At 40.3% G+C, this 26,624-nt stretch overlaps 1 protein-coding gene across 1 annotated transcript in view; it reads right to left on the bottom strand.

Annotated features, from left to right (window-relative positions):
- Positions 1-26,624, bottom strand: part of IGF2R (insulin like growth factor 2 receptor) — a 95,428-nt gene that overhangs the window by 4,860 nt on the left and 63,944 nt on the right. Inside the window, 16 exon segments of the mRNA XM_030556692.1 lie at positions 4,842-4,929; positions 4,932-4,987; positions 6,104-6,114; positions 6,254-6,325; positions 6,327-6,439; positions 7,500-7,684; positions 9,404-9,550; positions 11,919-12,033; positions 13,015-13,151; positions 14,316-14,550; positions 15,124-15,270; positions 15,768-15,975; positions 16,655-16,816; positions 20,253-20,396; positions 21,492-21,701; positions 23,399-23,661. Of these exon segments, the coding sequence (XP_030412552.1) occupies positions 4,842-4,929; positions 4,932-4,987; positions 6,104-6,114; positions 6,254-6,325; positions 6,327-6,439; positions 7,500-7,684; positions 9,404-9,550; positions 11,919-12,033; positions 13,015-13,151; positions 14,316-14,550; positions 15,124-15,270; positions 15,768-15,975; positions 16,655-16,816; positions 20,253-20,396; positions 21,492-21,701; positions 23,399-23,661 (2,293 nt within the window).

The following is a 26,624-nucleotide window of genomic DNA, read 5'->3' as shown; positions in this document are numbered from 1 at the left end:
AGATTTGGTTCAAGCTATTCTAATTGCTAGCACTGAAGACTCAATTCTAGTATCTGGAGGTAGTCAATCACACGACTCCCTCTCTACCTTGTCACCAACAAATGTTCTGGAACTCCTCTGCCTTCTCAAATCTGTAACAAAAAATTGCTAGCAGAGCTGACAGGGGGCTGCTGACAGGGGAGTTTGAGAGGGAGAGCAAGAGACCCCGCTGCTGAACAGACTACCAGGTGAGAGTACTAGCTGTTGGTGTGAGTGAGTGTGCTTGACTGTTTGAATTTTAATTGTGATTCTGATTTCAGGTGACTTCAGTTTCAGTTACAGCTGCTGTGACAGTTGGGACTGAGTGCCTGACCTTGTTCCTTTAATTGGCCTTCCCCAGTGTGACTCACGAGGGGGGAGGGACTGACCAAGGCAAGCAGGCTTTAAAGCCAGAGGCAGAGCAACCAGGGGAGTCTGAAAGGGAGTTTGACACAGGGAGGCCTACGATGGTTAGGAGACCTGCAACACCTGTGGCAGCACTGCTTCTGTCTCCTCCACCTGCGCCAGTAGCCAGACAGAGCACCTGAGCATGGATGCTTCTATCCAGATCCTGGTGTGGTTTTGCAGGGGACCGTAACTTGCAATTTCCACTTACTGATATCCAGGCTGGGGGTGGGGTATCCAATGTGAAAGGTGCCTACCGGTGGAATCTCTTGAGCAGCAGGTGGGAGAGCTACAGGAGCAGGTGGCTAGGTTGAGGAACATCCGAATCCACAAGCAATTCCTGGACAGTGTCCATGTGGAGACAGCTGAAGTAGCTATCCCAGTACACAGGACTGCTGACACACCACTGCTGGAGGAGGAGATGGCTCAGGGTGGACACTGGCAGCTGGTTACTTCTGGCAGTGCTCCACCCCTGCTCCGAACCCTCCTGCCGTATTAATAGGTAACCATTATGCTCTTGATACAGGAGAAGAAGGAATCACCGCCTACAGTAAAGGAGAAGCCTCGTACCCCCAAGGCTGGGAGGTCTTGCTGCCACCACTGCAAATAGGCAACGTAGGGTAGTGGTGGTCAGAGACTTTCTGCTGAGGGGGACGGAGGTGCCCATCTGTCGCCCTGACATTTCATCTCAGGAGGTATGCTGCCTGCTGGGGTCCCGTAACCAAAACGTTAGAGGCATTGTCGAGGATTATCCAGCCCTCTGACTACTAACCCATGCTACTCATCCATGTGGGCACAAAGGATACTGCGAGGTGTGACACTGAGCAGATCAATAGTGACTACAGGACTCTGGGAGTACGGGTTAAGGAGTTTGGAGCGCAGGTGGTATTCTCATTGATTCTTCCTGTCAAAGGTAGGGGCCCGGGCAGAGACAGATGCATCATGGAGGTGAATGCCTGGCTGCGAAGATGGTGTCGCCAGGAGAGCTTTGGCTTCCTCGACCATGGGATGCTATTTGAGGAATGACTGCTAGGCAGAGATGGCGTCCATCTTTCGAGGAGGGAAAGACCCTGTTTGGACACAGACTGGCTAACCTAGTGAGGAGGCTTTAAAACTAGGTTTGACGGGGACAGGCGAGCAAAGCCCACAGGTAAGTGGGGAACATGGAGACCTGGGAGATGGGTCAGAAATAGAGAGTGTGGGCTATAATGGCAGAGAGAAAGGAGGGTCAGGGCAAAAAACTGGGAGGCAATATCAAACTAGTATCTTAGATGCCTATATACAAATGTGAGAAGTATGGGTAATAAGCAGGAACTGGAAGTGCTAATAAATAATACACTATGACATTGTTGGCATCACTGAAACTTGGTGGGATAATACACATGATTGGAATGTTGGTGTGGATGGGTATAGTTTTGCTCAGGAAGGATGGACAGGGGAAAAAGGGAGGAGGTGTTGCCTTATTAAAATGTACACACTTGGACTGAGGTGGAGATGGACATAGGAGACGGAAGTGTTGAGAGTCTCTGGATTAGGCTAAAAGGGGTAAAAAACAAGGGCACCTAACCAGATGGAAGAGGTGGATGAGGCTTTTTTTAAAAACTATCAATCATCCAAAGCCCAAAATTTGGTGGTGAAGGGGACTTCAGTTATCCAGATATATGATGGGAAAATAACACCGCAGGGCACAGACTATCCAATAAGTTTTTGGACTGCATTGCAGACAACTTTTATTGTTAGAAGGTTGAAAAAGCTACTGGGGGAAGCCGTTCTAGACTTAATTTTAACAAAATAGGGAGGAACTCATTGAGAATTTGAAGTAGAAGGCAGCTTGGGTGAAAGTGATCGTGAAATCAGAGTTCGCAATTCTAAGGAAGGGTAGAAGGGAGTACAGCAAAATAGAGGACAATGGATTTCCGGAAGGTGGATTTGGGTAAGCTCAGAGAGCTGATAGGTAAGGTCCCAGGGGAAAGGTCCCTGGGGAATCAAGACCTGAGGGGAAAACCAATTGAGGAGAGTTGGCTGTTTTTCAAAGGAACACTATTAAGGGCCCAAAAGCAAGCTATTCCGCTGGGTAGGAAAGATACAAAATGTGGCTGAAGACCACCTTGGCTTAACCACGAGATCTTGCATGATCTAAAAAATAAAAAGGAGTCATATTAAAATGGAAACTAGGACAAAGAATGAAAATAGGCAAACAACACAGGAATGCAGGGGCAAGATTAGAAAGGCAAAGGCACAAATATTCTCACAGCTAGTTTGAGCTCAAAGGGAAACAAGACGACTTTTTATCAATACATTAGAAGCAAGAGGAAGACCAAGGATAGGGTAGGCCCACTGCTCAGTGAGGAGGGAGAGAAACAGTAACAGAAAACTTGGAAATGGCAGAGATGCTTAATGACTTCGGTTGTCTCGGTCTTCACCGAGAAGTCTGAAGGAATGCCTAACACAGTGAGTGCTTACGGGAAGGAGGTAGGTTTAGAAGATAAAATAAAAAAAAGAACAAGTTAAGAATCACTTAGAAAAGTTAAAGGCCTGCAAGTCACCAGGGCCTGATGAAATGCATCCGAGAATATTCAAGGAGCTAATAGAGGAGGTATCTGAGCCTCTAGCTTTTATCTTTGGAAAACCTTGGGGAGATGGGAGAGATTCCAGAAGACTGGAAAAGGGTAAATATAGTGCCCATCTATAAAAAGGGAAATAAGAACAACCCAGGAAACTACAGACCAGTTAGTTTTAACTTCCGTGCCAGGGAAGATAAGGGAGCAAGTAATTAAGGAAATCATCTGCAAACACTTGGAAGGTGGTAAGGTGATAGGGAATAGCCAGCATGGATTGTAAAGAACAAATCATGTCAAACCAGTGGTATATCTAGGCTTTAGTAAGGCATTTGATACGGTCTCCCATGATATCCTTATCGATAAGTTAGGCAAATACATTTTAGATGGGGCTACTATAAAGGTGGGTGCATAACTGGCTGGATAACCATACTCAGAGAATAGTTATTAACGGTTCCTAATCCTGCTGGAAAATTATAACAAGTGGGTTCTACAGGGGTCTGTTCTGGGACTGGGTTCTGTTCAATATCTTCATCAACGACTTAGATATTGGCATAGAAAGTATGCTTAAGTTTGCAGATGATACCGAACTGGGAGGGATTGCAACTGCTTTGGAGGACAGGGTCATAATTCAAAAATAACCTGGACAAATTGGAGAAATAGTCTGAAGGTAAACAGGATGAAGTTAATAAAGACAAATGCAGAGTGCTCCACTTAGGAAGGAACAATCAGTTTCACACATGCAGAATGTTAAGAGACTGTCTAGGAAGGAGTATGGCAGAAAGGGATCTAGGGGTTATAGTGGACCACAAGCTAAATATGAGTCAGTGTGATGCTGTTGCAAAAAAAGCAAAGGTGATTCTGGGATGCAACAACAGGTGTGTTGTGAGCAAGACATGAGAAGTCATTCTTCCGCTCTACTCTGCACTGGTTAGGCCTGCACTGGAGTATTGTGTCCATTCTGGGCACCGCATTTCAAGAAAGATATGGAGAAATTGGAGAGGGTCCAGAGAAGAGCACACAGAAAGATTAAAGGTCTAGAGAACATGACCTATGAAGGAAGGCTGAAAGAATTGGGTTTGTTCAGTTTGGAAAAGAGAAGACTGAGAGGGAACATGATAGCAGTTTTCAGGTATCTAAAAGGATGTCATAAGGAGGAGGGAGGAAACTTGTTTACCTTAGCCTCTAAGGATAGAGCAAGAAGCAATGGGCTTAAACTGCAGCAAGGGAGGTTTAGGTTAGACATTAGGAAAAGTTCCTAACTGTCAGGGTGGTTAAACACTGGAATAAATTGCCTAGGGAGGTTGTGGAATCTCCATCTCTGGAGATATTAAGAGTAGGTTTAGATAAATGTCTATCGCAATGTCCAGACAGTACTGATCTTGCCATGAGGGCAGGACTGGACTTGACCTCTCAAGGTCCCTTTCAGTTCTAGAATCTATGGAACTCCTCTGCCTTCTCAAATCTAAATTGCTAGCAGAACATTCACCCGGGGAAGAGCAAATAACATTTACTCCACAGTGCTGAACATAGTGTTAATCATGATAGCATTAGCTCATGTATTTGTTCTCTGCTGTATCAAGTTGACCCAGGGAAACTCTTGAGTTATGCTTAACAACCATCAACTTAAAAAAAGTCAATTGCCTGAGTACCCCACTACCCCGTTATTGTTACATGTAACACTAAGAGTACAATAACTGAACAGATTAGTCAGCCAGTTTCTCCCTTTGTGTACCTGTAAATACTTATTAACGCATTCTGAGAACTGACTAGATTTCAAGTGGTCACCATCCCACTTTAACTGAATCACCTTACACAACACAAGGAATCATTTTCCCATTAGCCTCCCCTAGCCCTTACCTCCTCTCTTTTTTGTAAAACAACAAGATCAACAGACACGCTGTGAGAACTACCAGGAGGACACTCAGCACAGCCCCAACAGCTTGGCTCTTCCCGAAAGACCTTCGAAAATTTGCGCTCCCTCGTCAGACTGGGCCCTCTTTGATCTCAGAACTTCTGTAGGCACAAAGAAGACATGGTTAAGGGGACACTGCCTGGTTATCTATAACAGTCTTAGGAAGTGTTGATTAGAAACAGTGGGATCAATTCAGTAGACGATGTAATGCCAGCTCTGGTCAGACTCTTATATAGAAGCTGCTTCAAAGAGAGAAGGTTTAGTGCATTTCGGTTTAATACACAAGTGATCTAGTTTATTCTAAACCAAAGAAATAGGAGAAGAGGGTCATTTGAGTCTGCAACCAATACAGAATTATTACTTAAAAGGACAGTTCTGTAAAAAAACATTACCTATTTATTAGCACATAGTTATTAACAAGTAGAATTCAAGGCAACAGTTTAATATTTAAAGAAACAAAAAAGCTGAACCCAAAACCAATGTAGAACCCAGCTATGAATCCACAGCACCCTAGCCTTGCACCATAGCAAGTTATAGCGAGGCGAACACATTTGTCTTTCAACAAGCTGTAATAGCACCCAGATGCAGCTACACACATATCTTACCTTCGAGACCACAACCTATTGTGCCAATCAGTATTGTCTTATGTTACCTTGTGCTCTCCCAACTGTCTGTATCCACTTGTTGGATCTGTCTTATACTTAGGTTGTAAGCTCTGAGGCAGGAAACCATCTTTTGTTGTGTTTGTACAATGTTCTGCATAACTGGGCACTAGCCTGTGACTGGGATGCCTAGGCACTACCACAATACAAATAATAATCGTCCACCTCCAGCAGAGAAAGTTCTGGCATAAAGAAGTGGGGCCGGTAAAGGTGACAATCATTTGCAGTGTGGAAGAAACCTAGTTATTCATTTCCACACACTGGATACATGACTACGGAGAGCTCTCTTTTTAAGTTAAGACCATTTCTTAATGGGAGATATACCTTAGGCTACTCCTCTCAGTAACCAGAGAAGCAGTTGTTGGCTGGAAACAAACTGAGTGAATGGGGGAGAAGTATATTTAATTGATGTCTCTTCTTTTCAATTTGTTTCAGTGCAAATATTAAACAACCTAGACCTGAAATAATCTTAGTACAAGATGATCATTTAGCTAGCAAGTGGAATCAATGTTCCTCCATTTATTAAGCCTTCAAATTGTATCCACTCACTCCTCTCCTAAGCAGTAGATGCTCCTTTTACTAGATTCTTAGCTGTCTTCTCCTTGCCACAACTACGGTAGATAATGCTGGAAGAACAGATAACTGCTAACAAGAACTGCATGTTACTTTGGGAGAATAAAGAAGTTACTTACAACTAATGGACAGACTGCAGATGTGTACCAGGTAAACAAATATTGGCAGTCTGCTGTCTCGTGAAGGAACTCAGGGGATGCCTTCCTTTGCCTGTAAATTGCAGTGGAATAAAATCGTTGAGGAGACGAATTTTGATTTATCTTTACCACAGGCTGAATCAGATGAAAACACAACATCCAAGTCATCATCTACAAAGAAGAAAAGTGAAAAGATTTCATAAAAACACATTGCACAGGCACTAGATCCTTACAAATGGTCTATTAAATGTGCTACATTTTACTGAGGAGAGGCAAGAAAAAAAAAAGTGTGTTACTTCAGAATGTCTGTCTAAATTTACTTCTGCAATGTTTAGGTTATGATTACTCATTCACTTGAAAAAAAGTGTTATACTTGGGCCATCAGGCAGGAATATATATATTATAGAGCCCTTCTAGAATGACCTAATATTTTGCCTACTTTTCACAAAAAACTCTTTACTAGGTGGTTAAAAGTTCATTTAGTGTATACTCATGTTTCATCAAAAATATTAAATCCAATATGCAGTTTGATAATGTTTTTCTGAATTCTGGAGAACATGAAACAGTTTGCAGCAATGACATTCACTGAATGCCATCTGCTATTCGAGGTACTGGGAAAGCAATACACAACATAAAGAGAGTTAGTAAGCAGTGATACCAATAACCATCTCCATGAAAACAGAGAGTGTGTGTGTCTTGGTATTTTGTCCTGTGTGTCATAGCCTGTTTGGCAGAATTGACTAACAAAGGAGGTCTTGTAGCCAGAGGGGGGGCGGGAGGGGGGGAGAAGAGAGAGACATTCACTTTAATACTGTTCAGGCAAGTTTTGTATTTGCAGGGGATGTGAAAGGTCCTGCCATAACTAACATTAAGTCTTGTATGTGATGTTTTACGCTGAAGAGCCCATCTGAGCTTTATTAAACCCTTTCTGGGATCGCAGACAGTACAATTACTTATAGAGCATACATGCAAATGGGGATGGTGAGAAGAAGAGAAGGTCTTGTTTTCCCCATCACTCCACCGGAAAGTCAGTCATTTCTGCCTCCGTTATGCCACTCCTGCATTCAAACCGACAAGTAAGAGTGGAAAACACTGAAGCTAGGGAGATAATTCCAGCAGCCTTAACAGGAATATACTAGTACAAACAATAGTAAAAGCAGAAGTCTCACATTCTAGGAAGTAACTCACAGAAAGGTTCCAAGTGTAGACAATTCTAGTCAGTGAGGACTACCTTGAACATAATAATTAGCTTTATCGGAAGAGCCAACTTTCCTAATGTAGGTACTAGTAGTTTTAATCTGGCATACTTTGGCTCCAGAGCACTGTGGGTGCGCAGAGTCTGTTATAGCAGAAAGCTGGATTTCGTACACATATGTGTCACCGTTTGTCCGTATATCACCAGATGCTTGGTATAATCTGAAAGCAAAAGCAAGTCTGTAGTAAAGTCCCATATTTCTGATAATTATGGGCAAGAACAAATACTGCAACATCAGCAGCAACCTGATTTTAGCAGATTCCAAGCACATTCTATATTCTACAGTCAGAAAGGACAGATATGGGGAAAAAAAGTTCAATCCTTGGTACCTACAAGTTAGCTCCCAAATCCACAAGGAGGTACCAAAAGGTAAGTGGCCTGATCTTCAAAAGATACTGAACACCTGCAGCTGCCATTGGCTTCAGTAGGATTTATGGGTGATCAGCCCACTTATTTTGAGGCCTAACTATGGATTTAGGATCATAAGTGGCCTGGGCTGAAGTGTTAGTCATAAAATCCTGCATTTCGCCTCATCAGTAACTGTGGAAATATCCTGGCACTGCTGACACCAATCCAGCAGGGCCAAGAGTAATGGCTATCAACACCTTGCAATGCGTACATTTTATAATTGTCTCTATTAACATTACTGGAGAGAGAGTCAAAGTTCTGATGTTTTTAAAAAAGGATGTTTGTTCCAGTACTCCTCTTCGGCCTCGAGACTGATTTTTGAACAAACCCATGCCCAGTTACCTTTCCAAGTCTGTTTTGGAATAAAGAACTATTTCCTACCTATCTGTTTCCCTGCCCTGCCTCATTCAATGCCATTAGAGAGTAGAATAACTGAACATGGCAGGGTTGCCATGTGAATAGACATACCAGTGCTTTTGCATGGCTATGCCACTCCTATTCTCTTTAGTGTGTGTTTGCTGGTCTGTGACTTGGAGAAGCAATGCTTCTTCATTGCTTTGCTTTCCCAACACACCCTTGAATTACGAGGCTATATACCATGCCACACACTCTGCATTGTTTACTTCATTGCCTTTTTGAGCATGTTATAAACCTGCTCTAAGCAGTTGCTTCTAAGCAGTTGCTTCTGTAGTTTTACTGGTTGCGTACACACACGTCAGTCTTGAGGTCCAACATTCCTCCCTTCCCTGAGCCTCTTGTTTTTAAGATTTCCCATTTCAGCCAGTGACTCAATGTTATGCCTCTCCACAGTTTAAAGCTTGCACCATGGTCACCAAACTTCTTTCCTCAGAACTTGCAAGCAATTCTACCTTATTGGCAAGTTTGGATGTCTTTGAAGGTCTTTTTTAAAAAGATCCACTCTAGGAATTATTTTGGGGAAGTTCTATGGCCTGTGTCCTGCAGGAGGTCAGACTATCATCAGCAGAATGGTCTTTTGGGGCCTGGGAAGCTCTGAATGTATCATTACTGGAGTACAAAAAGGGTGCTACATAAAAACCGAAGTCACCATAATGGTGTAGTAAGAGTCTATAACACAGTGGCTGAGGGAACAAACACTGGGCAAGATCAGGGGGTTGCTGTCCCTTTTTATCATTTTGAGAGAGAGTTTTGCACACCACAGATGAACTCTTGATATTTGGTTTTAAAAACAGCCTGACTCTGAGGGATGCTGAATACATTGAGATACACAGAACATCCTCAACACCGATTGACTTCAACAGGAAGAGAAAACACTCAGCATGTTCCAGGATCAGCCCCAGAGTCAGTAGTTTGCACACAGCTAGTGAGTTACAGAAAGTTCCTTAGCATGTGTGCTCCAAAGCTGGGCACATCTAAGACAGCCCATAGTAGTCAAAGTGGTTTGGTTTTAGTAGCCAAATTCAGCACCCTACAGGAACATGCTTTTAACTTACTTGTAATAAATGTCACCCAGGCTGAAATTTTTCCCAGTTGTAGGATTAATAACCATCCCATTCACTATCTCCACTTCTTGTGGCTTCACAGCACAAGCTGCTCGAGTTCCCCATGTGATATAGTATGTACAGTTTTCTTCATCAATCCTACCAAATACACAGGAAAGCAGTAACAAGTCATATTTGAGTGACATGCTTGCTAGTCTGAAAAGAATATAACTTATCAGGGGAAAGACGGAGGGGAAGATACTCATGACTTTCAACATGGTGTAGCCTATTGATTCAGCAGGTAAAAGCTTAATATCTGTGCTTATTTCTTGCATAAACTGATGACCTAGATCAAGATCACTGTTCTACCAGCCTTACTGAACTGCTTCCTAGGTCAATGGATTCAGAAGTCCAACAACAGGTAATTTCTGAAACCACAAAGTTAAAAAGTAAAAAAAAAAAAATCAGAAAAACAGCTGCTTAAAGTTCCCAATGGCACATGCTGCATTTGAGATTTAAATGCAAAGTAAAACCAACCAACAGTCTGATTTGCTTCAGAAGGTTTACATTTTGCATTTCACTGATCTTGGACAACAAACATGGCTGGTCAAGTTCCAGACCCTGGCTCTTGTGCTTAGTTTTCCTATTGCTCCAGTGGGACATTTGATTCCAGACAGAGCTAAACAATGAAGTTTGGCTCCAAACATTCAGTGCTCAGGGGAGGTGTTCAGAGATCATGGCTCATTAAATGAGAACTTTTATACATAGAGTTTGCCAGCCTTTACTATTGCGCACGCGCGCGGCACACACACACACACACACAGTGTACGTCTACACTACAGGATAAATTCGAATTAGCTTAAACGATTTATAAAACAGATATAAAGTCGATTGTGCACGTCCACACTAGGCACATTAATTCGGTGGTGTGCGTCCGTGGTCCGAGGCTAGCATCGATTTCTGGAGCGGTGCACTGTGGGTAGCTACTGTAAAAGAATGAGGCCAATAATGTCGATTTGCATCCACACTAACCCTAAATCGATATAGTAATATCAATTTTAGCGTTACTCCTCTTGTTCTGTAGGAGTACAGAAATCTATTTAAAGAGCCCTTTAAATCGATATAAAGAGCAGTGTAGTGTGGATGGGTGCAGCATTAAATCGATTTAACGCTGTTAAAATCGGTTTAACAGCGTAGTGTGGACCAAGGAACACACACACTTAAAGTAACAGATTAAAGAAACCTGCAGTTAGGCAACACATTCTCTCCAAAACCTTGTTGGTAATGACAACTGATAGTTTTAAAACTTGAAACTGATATAATTTGATAAATCGAGAGAACAAACATCTAAAAGATAATGGATATACTGTAGCCACACCCACTTCAACAACAACTGATTCTTTCCTGTTATGCTATCACATCTTTATCAGTTTGAAGGGAATACTAACATTTTAGCCCATACAATCTAAAATAGATACTGAATGGAATTGCTGTTTATGAAATTGAACAAGTGGAAAGAGTCCAAAAGCCTCCAATCTGTTAAACACAGATTGAAAATGTGTTGTGTGATGACACACATTGAAGTCTGTGTGAATTTTAAATGGCTTTCTAGAGACTAGGGTAAAATCAGGCTATACATTTGCTCTTCCAGGGCAACCATCCAGTTCCTTTACTTGGAATTTACAGATAGCTGACAAGTAGCACAAAGTGCACATTTATTCAGAACTTCCTGCATTTACTTTTAAGAACATGTTAGTACAGCAGGCAGCTGTTTGTCCCACTGCCAGCATTTTTAATTCTAGCATCCTCATGTGACCGTTGTTTTGGCTCTCCACAAGGTGCTAACGCCAGAGAACAACGTGGAGGATCAGGACAATAAGAGGGATGCCAACTAATCTTTTCAAGCAGAAGAGAAAATGTATAGTTACAGATTGGGAGAGAGGTTGGGTAATTAGGCTGAAAATTGATTTAACTGGCAAAATTTCGAAACTTGGCACCTAGATAAATTTTTTTATTTAACAGTAACTGACTCCGTTTTGAGGTCTGAGCAGAAACTGCAAGTTAGAACCTATGGCTCCGATCCCCAGCACTACCATCGACTCACTGTATTACCTTGCTCAGATAACCTAGGCCCAGATTTTTAAAGGTGTCTATGCACTGTTCCACCTCAATTAAACATCGCCAACACTAAGTCACTTTTGAAAATGAGACATAGGCATTGAAACATTGAGTGAAATAATACCTGTAAAAATCTGGGTCTTAACCCCTCCAGAAAATGGGCATAGTACCAACCTCACAAAAAAGTGAGGGAGACCATGTTCCTAAAGCACTGAGATTCTTGGATGAGAGGTGCTATAGCAGAGCAAAGTTAACATTCTAAGTTCTTAAGCCAAGAGTTTGGTTTTTGTGCATTTAGTACTGCATCCTTACAGCAGAACAAAGCTGTTTCCGCAATCCCTCTATCTTTCTGGTTGACTGAACCAAGAAGGTCTGGTTAACATAATCAAAAAAAAGTCTTATTACTCACCTATGTAGTCTGGGCTCACCAATTGTTTTTGCACACTTCAGTTCTATAATAGATGTTGCTTTCTTGTTTTTTCTACATTCATGTCCACCTGAGTAACTAACAAGGACTTTATCATCTGAAAAACAATCAATCAATCATTGAGAGACTCAGTTCTGTGTGTTCTGTAATCCTTTAAATACAACTTTGCTTGTGACTATGGTTAAACTACTACTGCCATTTTAGATAATCTAAATACCTAATCCCAATGTTTTGATGGGCCCAGAGGTCAAATTGCATCTTGTTACATCGGTACAAAAGCTAAAATTTAAATCATTCCAACCATCCTTACCATACAGTTTCCGCCATGCCTCCCACAAGAAACACTGCAGTTAAAAATGTGTTGTCTCCTTTAAAGAGATGGCTAATTTGCCTAGCTAGTTCCATTTTACAATTTTAATAAAGCCCATACATTGTCAAATAATGAATGAAAAACCGATTTTTGCAAGTAAGGCAATGGGTATAAGTGCTTTTTTTCCCCCTCTACTGGTTAGATTTCTTTCCAATCTTTACAAACACAAGAGATTTAAAAGTTAGCTGCAGGTGCACTTTTGGAAGACAAGAGGAAAGATTCTTTAAACCAAAACATTGCAGCAGAATAATTTTTCTTGCAATTTCTAAAACTGTCACTATCTACTTTCCTGTAACTAGGATTTTAAACAAGAATCCTTATTTTAAAAAAGCAATACGTTCAAACATTCTATTAAAGTGAGAAGAACACCTGGACATGTCCCAGTGCTGGGTTCTTGATAGCAAAGTTGAGATTTTTCCTAAAAAATGGCCTCTGAGAAGCTCAGCTATAACTAATTTTACTTCCTTTGGCCACTATCACAGCCTAAATGTTACTCTGTTTTAGACGGAATATTGGAAGAGTTTTTAAAAGCATGTGTCATTAATAAACTATTACTGCCATTTAAGATAAAAAGCTTGATTAACATGCAACAGATGTATTTACTGAAGTCTTTATATGCAAGAGAGTTTCAGCATGACCACTAGATCCTCTCAATAAAAATACTGATTTTGCAGCTATTGAAATCAGGATTCAAAAGGATTACTGAACCTGTCACATTCAGCTTCTGCGTATGCACGACTCCCAGAACCCGAACAGCCCCATTTCGACTTTTGCTGCAAATAGCGGCTCTTTCAGGGCAGTTTGTGGGTCCATTGGTTATTCTCTGACACAGGTTCATGTAATACCTATCATAGGAGAAGAGAAAAGTATTTATGCCAAATGAAAAGGAACAAGGAAAGGATTAAGCATCATGAAGTATTCTGTATTCAGAAATGTTTATTGTTGCTTCGTTTACATAATCACTGAGTGCTCATTTTTACATGCCTCATTATATAAGAGCTCTCTCAATCTGTTTGGGCAAACACAGAATGAGTCAAACCAGATTTTTTTGATTGCATTTCCAAATCTACTGATCTGATTCTTATTTTAAGATGTGTGTATATGCGTCACTCACTGTTCTCTAACATTAATTTACTAGATCAATTTTTTACTCATGTCAAGCTACATTTGGAAGTAAATTGGAGTTCAATTAAAAACACAGAGAGAAAGCATTATGAAATTGTTAGTTAAAAACAGTATCTTAGAAGTGCTAGATTCATAAAGTCACATTTATAAAAATGTGTTTTGCATTATAATTAATTTCTTTATTAAACAAAACGAATTAACTGTAGTTAATCGAAGAGATTGTTTCTGGTAACAATGTTTTTCAACTTTCTGGAACTAGTACATCTCATCTCTCCACTTTTACTTTATTCATAGAATGGAAAAGAAAAACAAAGTTCCAACTTTCTCAACTCCATTTGGAAAAGTAAACACTGGCATTCATTCCACTGTCAAGACTGAAAGCAGCAGATATATTTAGGGCAGGCCATGTGTCATATTTATAAAACTTGATTTAACCTCAAAAAGATAAACCGATTAAGATAAAAAGATATTCCCTTTAACTAATTAAAGTGAATATTCATGGACGCTATATTATAAAAAATCTGATGTTTGTTTTAAAATGCCATCGTTTTTAATCCACCCTGTGCAAAGGTACCCATTTGCGAAGAGTGACTTTCCCCAGTTAGTTGGATGAGCAGGCTCCTTTCTTTACAGCTTTCAATTTCTAAAATGCACAGAGTTACAGTTTCAGTGAAGTCACAAGTTCCCTAAACTTCATGAAAAGCTGCGATCTGGAGAAAAAAAAATTAATTCAAACCAACTACTAAATGTGGACTATCAAATACTGAAAAAACAATATACACCCCTCCATATACCCACCACGTAGCTCAATCTCAATCCATTGACGCACAAACTGCTGTGTAAAAAGGATTAAAGTTGTCGGGGGGGGGGGGGGAACCACTCACGCGATCCCATGATAGTTAAAGAGCCACGATCCTGTCAGTGAGGACAGCACTCTTAAATCATAGGTTTTGTGCTTTCGTATGAACTTGCACTCCATCTTCTTTGGAGGACAAACAAACTGTGTTTTCCATTCAAAGGTGACGGCACAGCCAAGTGTCTCACTCAGGAGCTGAGGGTTCCCATTCCCAGCATTGTCATCACACTTGAAAATAATAGTAGCTTCTCGATTCCCAGTTGCTATGCGGAGATACATTAATGGAGAGGAAAAAAAAACAGAGGTTGTAATGTACGTGTGGACTGTGCACCATAATTATTATGACTCTAGCCAGTAGTGGAGAACCGTTCTAAAAATCAAGCATAGCTTCTCATTAAAGAAATATGAATTTTTGTTTCTAGCCCAGCTACATTAGTTAGATTCATGGAATAGGCAGAACACAATCACTTCGATGTACCATTACTTTACTACATTAGGCTGATTAAATTCAAGTCTTAAGGTTTTGGGTTTTTTTGGTTTTTTTTTTAATCTCCAGCTTAATGGGAAGATCAACTTTTAGTAGGTAAAATAGTTTTCACCATTTTATGACATCAGAAAACAGCATGCGATTTAAAAAAACCCTAATGTTATAGTTTCTCCTCATAAAGGACTTTTACCCACACAACAGCAGTATTGGAGGAGAGGAGGGAAAACCACACACTATCATCCTTATCATGCAAGAGCCATGTAAAAAGAGCCTTGGTTTAACCGAGAATCAGGCCCAAGGACATGCACATCATCATTTCATCTCTGTGATAAGTGAAGCTATTACTAACCATTTCCACAAAATCCCCGTTTTCCATCTTTGTCATAGTCATTAGTCGTGGCACACCAGCGCCGTTTTTCTTCGTCCACAATACAATCCTCATAGCGCTTGCCTTTGTATTTGAAGGGGAATACACAAAGCTCACCTTTTTCAGTCACTGCAAATGGAGGTGACACCCCTTGAAACATATGCTCTGTAGTTACCATGTATAATGACAGGCAATAAATCAAAAGCAGTTTATAATTCTCCTATATATTACTCTCTGTTCTGTTTTAAAAATCCATCAGCCCAGCATTCAGGCACAAATGCAGAAACATCAAGTCTAAATGCAATCAAATATGACACTGCAAAGAGACACAGTTTAACTTTCTGGGCAAACAGCTAGGCCTTCATTGAGCCACTTCGAACTGACATATGCTCAATACAGCCTTTGCTGCATTGAGCATAGGTAAATAACTTCTTTGCAGAGGTCAGCAGTAGATCAAATATAAATCAACATCATGTTTTTAAAGCTATTAATTATACAAGAGCTAGGATTACATCTTCCTATTGCTAAAAACTGTTTTTTCCTGGTAGTTTTTTGGCTGCTCTGTGTCCTAATGGGACCAGACGATTTTTATATAAAATTACCTATAGCTAGTTACAGGATCTCACCTGGAGGGCACCGATCACCCCCAGTATACTGCAGAATGACAGTTTCATCCTGATGCCTATAATCCATTTTCATTCCCTTTATGATTCCAAATGAAGCAGCACTGTTTTCAGAAACCAGGCACACTGCCCCATCTATGCATTTTCCCTGGGGCACATCTGCTACTTCAGCACACACCCCAATGTGATAACTGTTGGATCCAGAAGATATCTGTAGAGGCATCCAAAAGGGAATCGTACATCACAAAGACAAAAACACTCTAGAGCTAACAGTCAATACTCTATGATAACTACCCAAGTCCTTTATGTACTTGAAGTCTTGTAAAAAGTTTAGATGACAGGGATTGGACATTATTTTACAGAAAGTCATTTAAAGACCATAGGGAAGAAATATATCCTACAGTTTAAAGTTTTAAAGTTTTATTGTACTGAGCCATATTAATAGGTCAGCCTTGCAAAACTCTATTATATTACTGTAGCACCCAGGAGCTTTTATGAATATTGATTGGCCTGAGCACAAGTATCCATTTTTTAAAATTACAATGCCTAATAACGGAAAAGTTAACGATGCTTCCTCACTGGGGGGGGTGGGGGAGGAATACCCCTGAGAAGCAGAACTTTGCAAGTCTAGTATGAAGCATTTTATGAGAGAAGGACTAGAGCTACTAGTACGTAGCTGTGCCTCCGCCATAGGGCTGCAGTCTGGAAGAGTACCACAACTTCATGCCAGTGGCTCTTGGAGATGGCACAGAAATGTAATGCACATGCCTCTTCATCTTGATTTCCTCAGCTTGCCTGGCTTATTCAAATGACTATTACTGCTTTGGTTTCAAAGCATGCTATTCCCCCACTACTGAGAACAACAGTAGCCCCAACACTGTTAACGTTACCTTATACGAGCTTCCAGAAAGGCTGGACAAGTTAAAAGTGTAGTTTAACAGCTCATCAGTCACAGAGCAGCCCAGCATGTTCACTTTATCGGGACACACTAGAGGAGTGGCCCACTCAAACACGAAACTGCAGTCAGATTTTCGTATCATCTTTGGATTGCCCTGTTACAGAACATAGCAAAAGCATTACAATGAACTCTGTGTGGGTTTGATTATTTCTAGTTATCAGGGGGAGGAAGAGGTAAAAAGGAGACTCCTGCTGGCAGGGTTGTTTTTACTAACTCTTTGGCTCAGGACTACAACTAGTACAAAATGCTAAGATGTCACAGTCACAAATTATTCCATCATATCACCCATTTTCATGCCTTTCTAGAGCTGTGTGGAAGACAGAAATGCTGTTTTGCAAAGTATTTTGAGATTCCAAATTTTGGCTTCGTTTCATATCAGAACAAAAATGGAAAATTTGAAAATTCTCCAAAGGAAAATTCAGGGTGTTTTTTTTAAGTTTAAGTTTTGTTTAGAGATTTTGACCTGTTTTATAGTCTTCAAATCCTACCTGTCACCTCAACAGCAACAATAGGGCTGAATGAAGTCTTTCACCACTTTGTCACGTACTAGCTTCACAACTTCGTTCAGAACCTCTCTATTCTACACCATTCTTCGCTGTACCTATCCAGTGCCTTCTTGGTTCCTTGCACTCTGGTGTGGATAGCAGTGCACTGCATCCTTTCCAGGTCTATTCTTGATTTGTGTCCAAATCATGTTAGTTGTTTTTCTTGACTCATCTGTAACAGCGTTATTTCTTGCCCTAATTTCCCCCAGCCACTGCCTTGAACCTCTCAGTATTTCCCTCAGCCAGTTCATTTCTGCAGTCAAAATCTTTCATTCATCAGCTTTCCTCATACTCCAGCATTTTGATCTGTACAGTAGTATCGGCATGATAGTTCTCACATACACTGATTTTCATATTTATTGAAATATTTTTAGCCTTGCAGAGTTTTCTGAATGCTGTAGTGGCAAGTCTGATTCTTCATTTTATGGCATCTTCACAACTCCCATTCTTCAATACTAGTGCTCCAAGGCGCACACATTCCCATTTGTTCTTGTTCTTTGTCAGAGTTTGATCTTTACCATTTCCTCGTCTAATTGCCAAAATTTGTTTTATATTCTAATAAACTCTTTATTTATTAATAGAATGTAAGAGAAAGTTTCAAAACAAAAAATTGAAGTGTTCTGATAATGCTGAAATGTCTCATTTTGACATTTTTGGAACTTTTCACTTTTGCTCCTAAACAAAATTTTGGAGAAAGAGACAGTTTCAAAAAAGCATTTTGACAGAAAAATCTCCATCAATGTTTTTCTGACCAGCTTTAGTCTTTTAGTGCTATCAAGCGATTTAAAAAATTGTGATTAATTGTGCTGTTAAACAATTGAATACCATTTATTTTAAATTTTTGAATGTTTATTACATTTTCAAACATTGTATTCTGTGCCGTAAGTGAAATTAATGTGTACAGTGCTCATTTAATATTAATTTTTGGTTACAAATATTTGCACTGTAAAAAACAAATAGACTCTCAATTCACCTCACAAGTACTGTAGTGCCATCTCGATCATGAAAGTTGAACTTTTAAATATAATTCTACATTTGAAAAACCTACATTCAAAAATAGAACAATGTAAAACTTTAGAGCCTACAAGTCCACTCAACTCTACTTCTTGGCCAGCCAATCACTCAGGCAAACAAGGTTGGTTATAATTTGCAGGAGGTAATGCTGCCTGCTTCTTGTTTACAACGTTACCTGAAAGTGAGAACAGGCATTTGCATGCCACTGTTGTAGCTGGCATCACAAGATATTTACGTGTCAGATGCACTAAAGATTCATATGTCCCTTCATGCTTCATCTGCCATTCCAGAGGACAAGCTTCCATGCTGATGATGGGTTCTGCAGATAACGATCCAAAGCAGTGCAGACTGATTCATGTTCTTTTCTTCATCTGAGTCAGATGCCACCAGCAGAAGGCCGATTTTCTTTTTTGGTGGTTTGTGCTGCTCTTTTAAGACTTCTGAAAGCATGTTCCACATCTCATCCCTCTCAGATTTTGGAAGGCACTTCAGATTCTTAAACCTTGGGTCCAGTGCTGTAGCTATTTTTAGAAATCTCACATTGGTATCTTCTTTGCATTTTGTCAAATCTGCTGTGAAAATGTTTTTAAAACAAACATGCTGGGTCATCATCCGAGACTGCTATAACGTGCAATATATGCAGAATGTGGATAAAAGAACAAGAGACAATTCTCCCGACAAAGGAGTACAGTCACAAATTTAACTGATGCATTTATTTATTTATTTTTAAACAGCAACATTAGCATAGACGCATGTCCTCTGGAATGGTGGCTGAAGCATGAAGGGGCATACAAATGTTTAGCATAGATATCTGGCATGTAAACACCTTGCAACACCGGCTACAAAAGTGCCATGCAAACGGCTGTTCTCACTTTCAGGTGACACTGTAAATAAGAAGCAGGAAGCAGTATCTCCCGTCAATGTAAACAAACTTTGTCTTAGTGATTGGCAGAAGGAGGAGGACTGAGTGGACTTGTAGGCGCTAAAGCTTTAAACTTGAGTTTTTGAGTGCAGTTATGTAAACCAAAAAAAAAAATCTGCATTTGTAAGTTACACTTTCACGATAAAGAGATTGCATTTCAGTACTTGTATGAGGTGAATTGAAAAATACTATTTTTATCATTTTTATAGTGCATATTTGCAATCAAATAGAATATGAAAGTGTGCCCGGTGTACTTGGTATTGTGTGTTGTAATTGAAATAAATATTGAAAATGTACAAAACATCCAAAAACATGTAATAAATTTCAAATTAGTATTCTATTGTTCTAAGTGTGAGTAATTGCAATTATTTTTTTTGAGTTAATCGCAGTTAACTCGTGCAATTGACAGCCCTGGTATTTATATAAAATATGTATTTTTAAATGTAATCAAACACCTACATTAGAAGAACATTTAAGATTTATTACATTTCCTGTCTTGAGTGCTTAACCAGGCAGCTTTAACATTTTGTAACAAGATATCTTTGGTCTTTAAATCAGGGAAAATGGCACACTGGGTACGAAGGAAACATTCAAATAAATTCTAATGTTTTCCCCCACGAGCCAAAAAAATTCCACTCCTTCCTTTTGGTACAGGGCTAAGGCTGATCAGAGACAGTATTAAGAGGAAGTTTAATGTTAACAATAAGCTACCACTAAACTAATTAACTCAAAGTCTCAGATAGCTTGCAATTTGCGTAAATTTGCCGCCTGCCTAAAAATATGTATCTTAAAATAACTGAACAAAGGACTAATTTTCTTTCAGGACATAAAATGGAAACCATCTTCTGCAGCTTGCTGTCTTTCCATGAACTACTCAATTTTTTCTTGACTAGTTTTGGTTAGAGTTTAAAATAGAAATTCACTAGGGACGTGCAAAGTTTACACTCTCTCACTGGTTACTTCCCATTTTGCAATACATTTACTATTGTTCCTTTTCCTACACTAAAATCTGTATTTTCACTGTAAAATGTTAAACAAAGGTTTCTTACCAGACTTGTTCCTCTTTTACAATGGAATACAATAAGAGAGCTGAATGTTTTGTCTGCTTCACAAGCAGTTGTACTGTTAAAAGTGATATAAACTTCATTTACTGCGGGATTTATTTTTGGAGGTCCAGTGATGCGACCAATATCCTGAAAGAGCAAAAACACTGATTAGTAACGGCATATTAAATACTACAGCCCAGTTTTCAGATAAGTCAATGGAAGATACAGCTACTTGGCTTAAGTGAGAACAGAGGTATTGAACAGCTCTGAAAAATCATGCCCTATAACAACTGCTCTCCTTAGATGTACTCTGATAAGATCTTAAAATAGAAGATGACCACTCACTATGATAAATGATGGGTAAGCTTGAAAAAACAGCACACAATAAACCAACAAAATTTCACATCTTGTGTGCAAGATGTGTCATTAGCCCAAGAAAGAGTGCTGTTTTCAAGTAACAAATGGATTTCTTCTTAGCCAACACGGAAGCATCCAAAGTCTCAAGTATAAAGAAATTGCGTCACTTAAAATACTAGTTTCACTTGCGCACAGCATTTACTGACTCTTGATGCACATTTTTGGAAGTTAATCTTCACTAAGATTCAGCAAGAGAAAACGTCAACATCCCTAGCAACCTTCCTTATGATGGTGAGTTACCATCACCTTCAAATCCAATTTCACCTTCAACTGTTGCTTTGCAAGCCAAGATATCTGGTAGTCAAATGTTCACATAAGGTTTTGGAGATAATTCACCTGTAATTACATTTCACTACACACTGGGACACATACAGCTTCATATTTAGGACACTGTATTAATTTTATGGCTAGCATCTTTTCTCCACCATATATAAGCGACTACTTAAAAGCTTCTACTCACCAATCCAAACACCTAGTAGGTACTGCTAAATATAAACCAAAAATGAGACATATTTGACTAATGTTTTGGATCTATCCTGGTGTGAGCTGCCGGTATATATCACAGAAGACTGAAGTCTGCAATGCCAGTGGGTCTTTCCAACTCAGAGGATAGCCATGGTGATACAAGACATGGAAACAGTTTGAGGAGAAGTGACAAATGGTGTGATGGGGCAGGATTTTGCAGATGTAGTTTTAATCAACCTTTCCCCCAAAAACTCATAATCAGACCAGTTTCACTGGGGTAAGAGGTGTTATTCGAAGAAGGAGTTGTTAGAGTTACAGGATCTCAAAATATTTCAGTGCTAATAGTTCCACCATACTTACTATGGGGGGTCCATTAACAGGATCCATGCAGACAGCCGCTCCAGGTGGGCAGTTGACATCTGCGACTGGATTCAGAGGCTCACAGATGTTAATATAGAAATCTGGAGTGCTGTCAGTTAACTCATCAACAAATGCCTCATAATAACCAGTTCGATGGATCAGAGGGGAGAGGTCAATAACTGAGCTGCCATTCAGCACTGAGCATTTCACCTGTTAGAAAACAAATGTGATGCCTTTATGGAAACTGTCTATTATACAATGATACTTCCCTTTCTCCCTCTGGCCAGAGAATTAATTTCAAGTGGAATTAAATTTCAAATTCAATTTGGAGAGCCTTTAAGTAAAACTGCATTTGTTGCTCTTTGCTTAGCTACTGACAGTAATCTACATAATTTATATTTGTTAGAGGAAATGGGATTTTCTTATTTAATGTTTATGACTTTGGGCCCAGATTCGCCACTAAGGGAGAGAGAAATTAAGAATTGGTGTGTAATTTCTTTGTCACACTACACTAAGTTCCTCCTCTACCTTGGTGGGTCCTGCGCTTATTGGTGGATTTTCTCACCTCAGTGATCTTCCCCTCTGGTGGAACCCACAGTCTGGGTCAACTCCTCCTGTGTTTGATCAGGAGTTGGGAGGTTTGGGGGGAACCCGGGCCTGCCCTCTACTCCAGGTTCCAGCCCAGGGCCCTGTGGATTGCAGCTGTCTATAGTGCCTCCTGTAACAGCGGCATGACAGCTACAACTCCTGGGGCTACTTCCCCATGGCCTCCTCCAAACACCTTCTTTATCCTCACCACAAGACCTTCCTCGTGGTGTCTGATAATGCTTGTACTCCTCAATCCTCCAGCAGCACACCCTCTCACTCTCAGCTCCCTGCTCCTCTTGCTCCCAGCTCCTCACATGCCCCCATCACTAACTGGGAGGCTTTTAACTAGTTCCAGCCAGCCCTTGATTGGCTTCAGGTGTCCCAATCAATGTAGCTATCTTAATTGGCCCCAGGTGTCTTGATTAACCTGGAGCAACCGCCACTTGGTTACCATGGTACCAGGGATTTGTTTAGCCTGGGGCTAACATACCTGTTCCTTACTACTTTACTGTAACCATCTGGCCTTGCCCCATCACAGTAGGCAGCCATAAAAATGTCTCAAAAGGTCAGCAAACTCAGTAGCAATCTCGAAATCAGTCATGGGCGTATACTCCAAGTACAGCATTTAAGCCATTTAATTACAATCCAGTAAATTTTTTTTCCATTGTACAATCATGTTTCTCAGATTTTCTTGGTGCCAGAAAGTATAGTGTCTACGTTTCTCATAAATCATATGAAAGTTTTGGGGTTTTGAATGGTAGCTAGGAGGAAAGCAACTGCAAAATACGTCATAGACTTCTAAGGACAGAAGGAACCATTATGATCACGTAACCTTATCTGCGTAACAGGCCACAGAGCCCCACCGTGCAATTTCTGCATCAGGTCCATAATTTCTGTTTCAGCTACAGTATATCTTTCAAGGTACTCAATGAAATGAGTTCTTACAAGCTATCAAAAGCGTGTCACATTAACTCAGAGGTTAACATCTAAAAACGCCCTCTCTGTTCTTGTTAAGAGTACTCTCAGATTGGTCAATAAGTACCGAAACTAGAAATCCTTTGATTACAAGTACTACCTGGTAGCAGACTTGTACCTTTTACTGTAACACAAAATTATACTCACTGCTAAAAGAGACACTTCTGCTATGAACTTCTTTATAAGTTATGGTACAATATGAGATGAGACCTTTCCCTTGAAATGTAGAATTTAAAGAACACCACTTTTGCCACATCAAGATGACGTTAACAAGAAGCAGAATGTTTTTTCCACTGTACTGTGTCTGTGGTTTCTGTTTCAGAAAGACTTGTTGATTCTCTTACCTCCTCCTCACAGGCTAAAGTAGTATGCCAAGAAAAGTAATGGGTGCACGTCTGCTCATCAAAGGACAAAAGCACAGGTTGGCTACCAGCTCCAGCATCAGACTTGCACACAAAGCTAAAAAAGCTTGTGTGTTTCAATTCAGCATTTGCAGGACAGGGATCTCCCCCTGAGTAGACAAGCTTCAACAGCTGATCCTCATAAATCAACATTTTACTCAGCCTTCCAGCATTAATTGGCTTCTGACCACCAATAATGCAGGCACCTAAATTAAAGTCAAATGGGGACAAAAGTTATTGGCTAGGAAAGAAAATGAATAATCTGATTGTACTGTGTAATTGTGTGGTAAATTACGGTTGTTCCTTAAATCCTACAGTGGTCTTGAACTAGGACTAAAAGCATTCTGAATTATTACCTTTTCCCCCCAAACAAGGTTTAAAATTTTTTAATTTTTCCAAATTAAAAAAAACCCTCTCAATAGTGGTGCAAGTAGTTGATACCACATGTTTAAATATCAACATTTTACCAACATCAAAAGGGCATGGTGCCTGTAGAACATTCAGTCAAGATGAAAGGTAACAGGCAAAGTTTTACTATAGCCACTCCTAGTCCTGGCCCCCCATTCCTCATCTCCCCGCAAACATTCGGAACTAGACATTTGCTTCTTTTAAATTATAAGGATGCAAAGAACATTAGCCCCTGAAAAACTAGAAATGGACTTTTTGTCTAAGATGAAATAAGGTAGGTTACTTGCCTATTTGATGGGTGTTAAGCCCTTTGGGTATTAATATCTCTTTATATTAGAGAGAGATCAGTATAAATTACTCAAAGCAGTTACAGGCAGACAACATTTGAAGTGATGATAACTGTCATCCTTTGTGGAATTACATATTTATCTGGTAGACTGTAAGAACTCTGACAGGGGTACTACTGCAGCCACTATGGGTCAGAATATGGGGCCACACAGAGTAGCAAAGGACATTATACCTGACATGCTGTGATACTTAGCCATAAATGGATCAGTGAAGTGTGGACCATCAGTGTTGATTCTCTTTTCAATTCTAAAAGTGCAGTTTGCGTGTCATCAACTAAAGATTGTTTAAGAGAGAGGAGAGTTCTAATTCCTTCACCCCAGCTAGAATCCCACAGCTTTGTTGCATCAATGCAAGTGTTTCTACACTAAATCTTAAACGTTGCCTGCCATAGGCTTCCAAGGCCTGTTAGGTTCAGTTTTACTACATGGCAGATAACACCTTACCTACTACTGTAGTGGACACTTAATATGGGAGAACACGACTGTGTCAGTCTTCTAGACCAGATTAGTCTGCTACATAAAGATTTATTAAACATCCTCTTAACAGGTCACCACTGGAAGTCTGATTTAGGGATGGGATTAGTACCTAGTGTAGACTACATTTATACTAAATTACTCCTGAGGGAAATCTGCATTACCGTGCATGTTTTTATTTAATGAACCCTGTAGATTTTTTTTTTCCATGTAGAAAAAAAAGCTTCTGTCAAAATGTTGAAGCAGTCCTGCCTTTTTCCCCACTAGAGGGCATCGTAGCAACAGACCAAATTTGCAGCTCCCAGCAGCAAGAGAAGAGAGCTGCCTTCCCAGCGCTTGTCAGGCCAGGAGACAGGGTCTGTTGGGTGCTGGAGAGGGGTGTCAGACAGGTGCTCATAAGGGGTAATGGGGGGGAGGACAGACTGGGGCAGGGGCTGAATGAGAGTGGAGGGAGGTGCAGAGACACATAGCGATGGGGGAGGGGAGGAGCTACATAGGGTCGGGGAGTGGTTGAGTGAGGGCACAGACACACAAGTGGACAGGGGCAGGTGTACCTGACTGAATGGGAGAGTCTAGGGGCCAGCCAGGGTCTGCATGGGGGAAGCTCGCTAACAGTCTCTCCCTGTCTTCCCCCCCACCCCCCCAAAAAATAAAAAACCTGTTCCATACTTTTCCCCATACTAAACAACCCTTGAAGTTCACACCCAGGCTCCTTCCCAGCCATTTACTTCACTCTCCCTCAGCCACCCCGTTACCTGACGCCCCCAAACCTTTGCACTGCTTCTGAGGGGGTGTGGAAAATACGGTTCTGTATTGTCATATAAATCAATTACTCAGAGTTCTGTATTAATACGCCTAGCAAGGAATCTATTTGGCAAAAAATATTTCCTGAATCTCTTTTGTTGTCTGTATTGTTACAGACATACTTGCTGACAGGTATGTTGAAATAAATGAGCAAAAATAATTGAAACTGGTGTGATTATATTGTGTTATTTTGACAAAAATATGCTGAATTTTGTAGAATTTGAAAATATTGTGCGCAGAATTAATTTTGGCACAGAATTCCCCCAGGTATAACTAAATGCACTAGCAGAAGTGCTCTTCTGTCTCATGATAGCCACTATGCCTTGTAAGTGGTTTCCTAACATACAGGTCTGAATTCACATTTATTTCCTTAAATTTGAGTGCAGTTTGAGGTTGTTGGAAGAAGGGTCACAATACATATCCAAGGGGTGTCTCTCTTACAATTTGGCAGCACTTGTATAACTTGTCATGTTAATAAAGTCTCACTGAACTGAAATGGAGTCACAGCTGTTCCTTAAATAGTTTGGCTGAAAAAACTTAAATTATATTGGTGACTGTCACATGTCACTCCACAACCTAAAACAGTTTAATGGAGTTTCTGCTGCTTGTTATTTGCAGTGTTTCTGGTCAGTTTTGCAATCAGCTGTTTACAAGTGATGGTGGAGGGGGGAGTTTAGTTTTCTTGAAAAGAGGCAGATTTCCATCTTCTGGGAACCATACCTTTCCCTGATTTTTGTTCCAAGTGCCAAGTGTTTTGTTTTTTTGTTCTTTTAAGACAGAGGGCTCAACACAAATTCCCAAGTCTTGTCCCAAAGCAGAGACCCATAGCATGCTGCCTGAACATGCCCAGAGGCTGAGAACTCTGAAGAATTCAACAAAGAACTAGCCCTATTCCCTGCTTGCAGCCAGAGCTACGGGCCTGTCTCCATGGTCCAGAGAGAAGGGCTTCTGTTCAGACATGGACTGAGCAACATTCACTTCTCCATGAAAAATGTTGTCCATTTCTAACTCCATTGCTAACATGTTACATTTCTTATGATTTTAAAGTATTTTGCACCACTGAGTCCCAACCAGACTACCTCTATCTCCCCACGTATCAGTGCATTATATTCCATTATCTCTTGCCCACTTGTATG

Source organism: Gopherus evgoodei, chromosome 3, assembly GCF_007399415.2.
Source record: "Gopherus evgoodei ecotype Sinaloan lineage chromosome 3, rGopEvg1_v1.p, whole genome shotgun sequence".
Taxonomy (NCBI): Eukaryota; Metazoa; Chordata; order Testudines; family Testudinidae; genus Gopherus; species Gopherus evgoodei.
The sequence above is the reverse complement of the archived record's forward strand: the minus strand, read 5'-3'. Positions and strand labels throughout refer to the sequence as shown.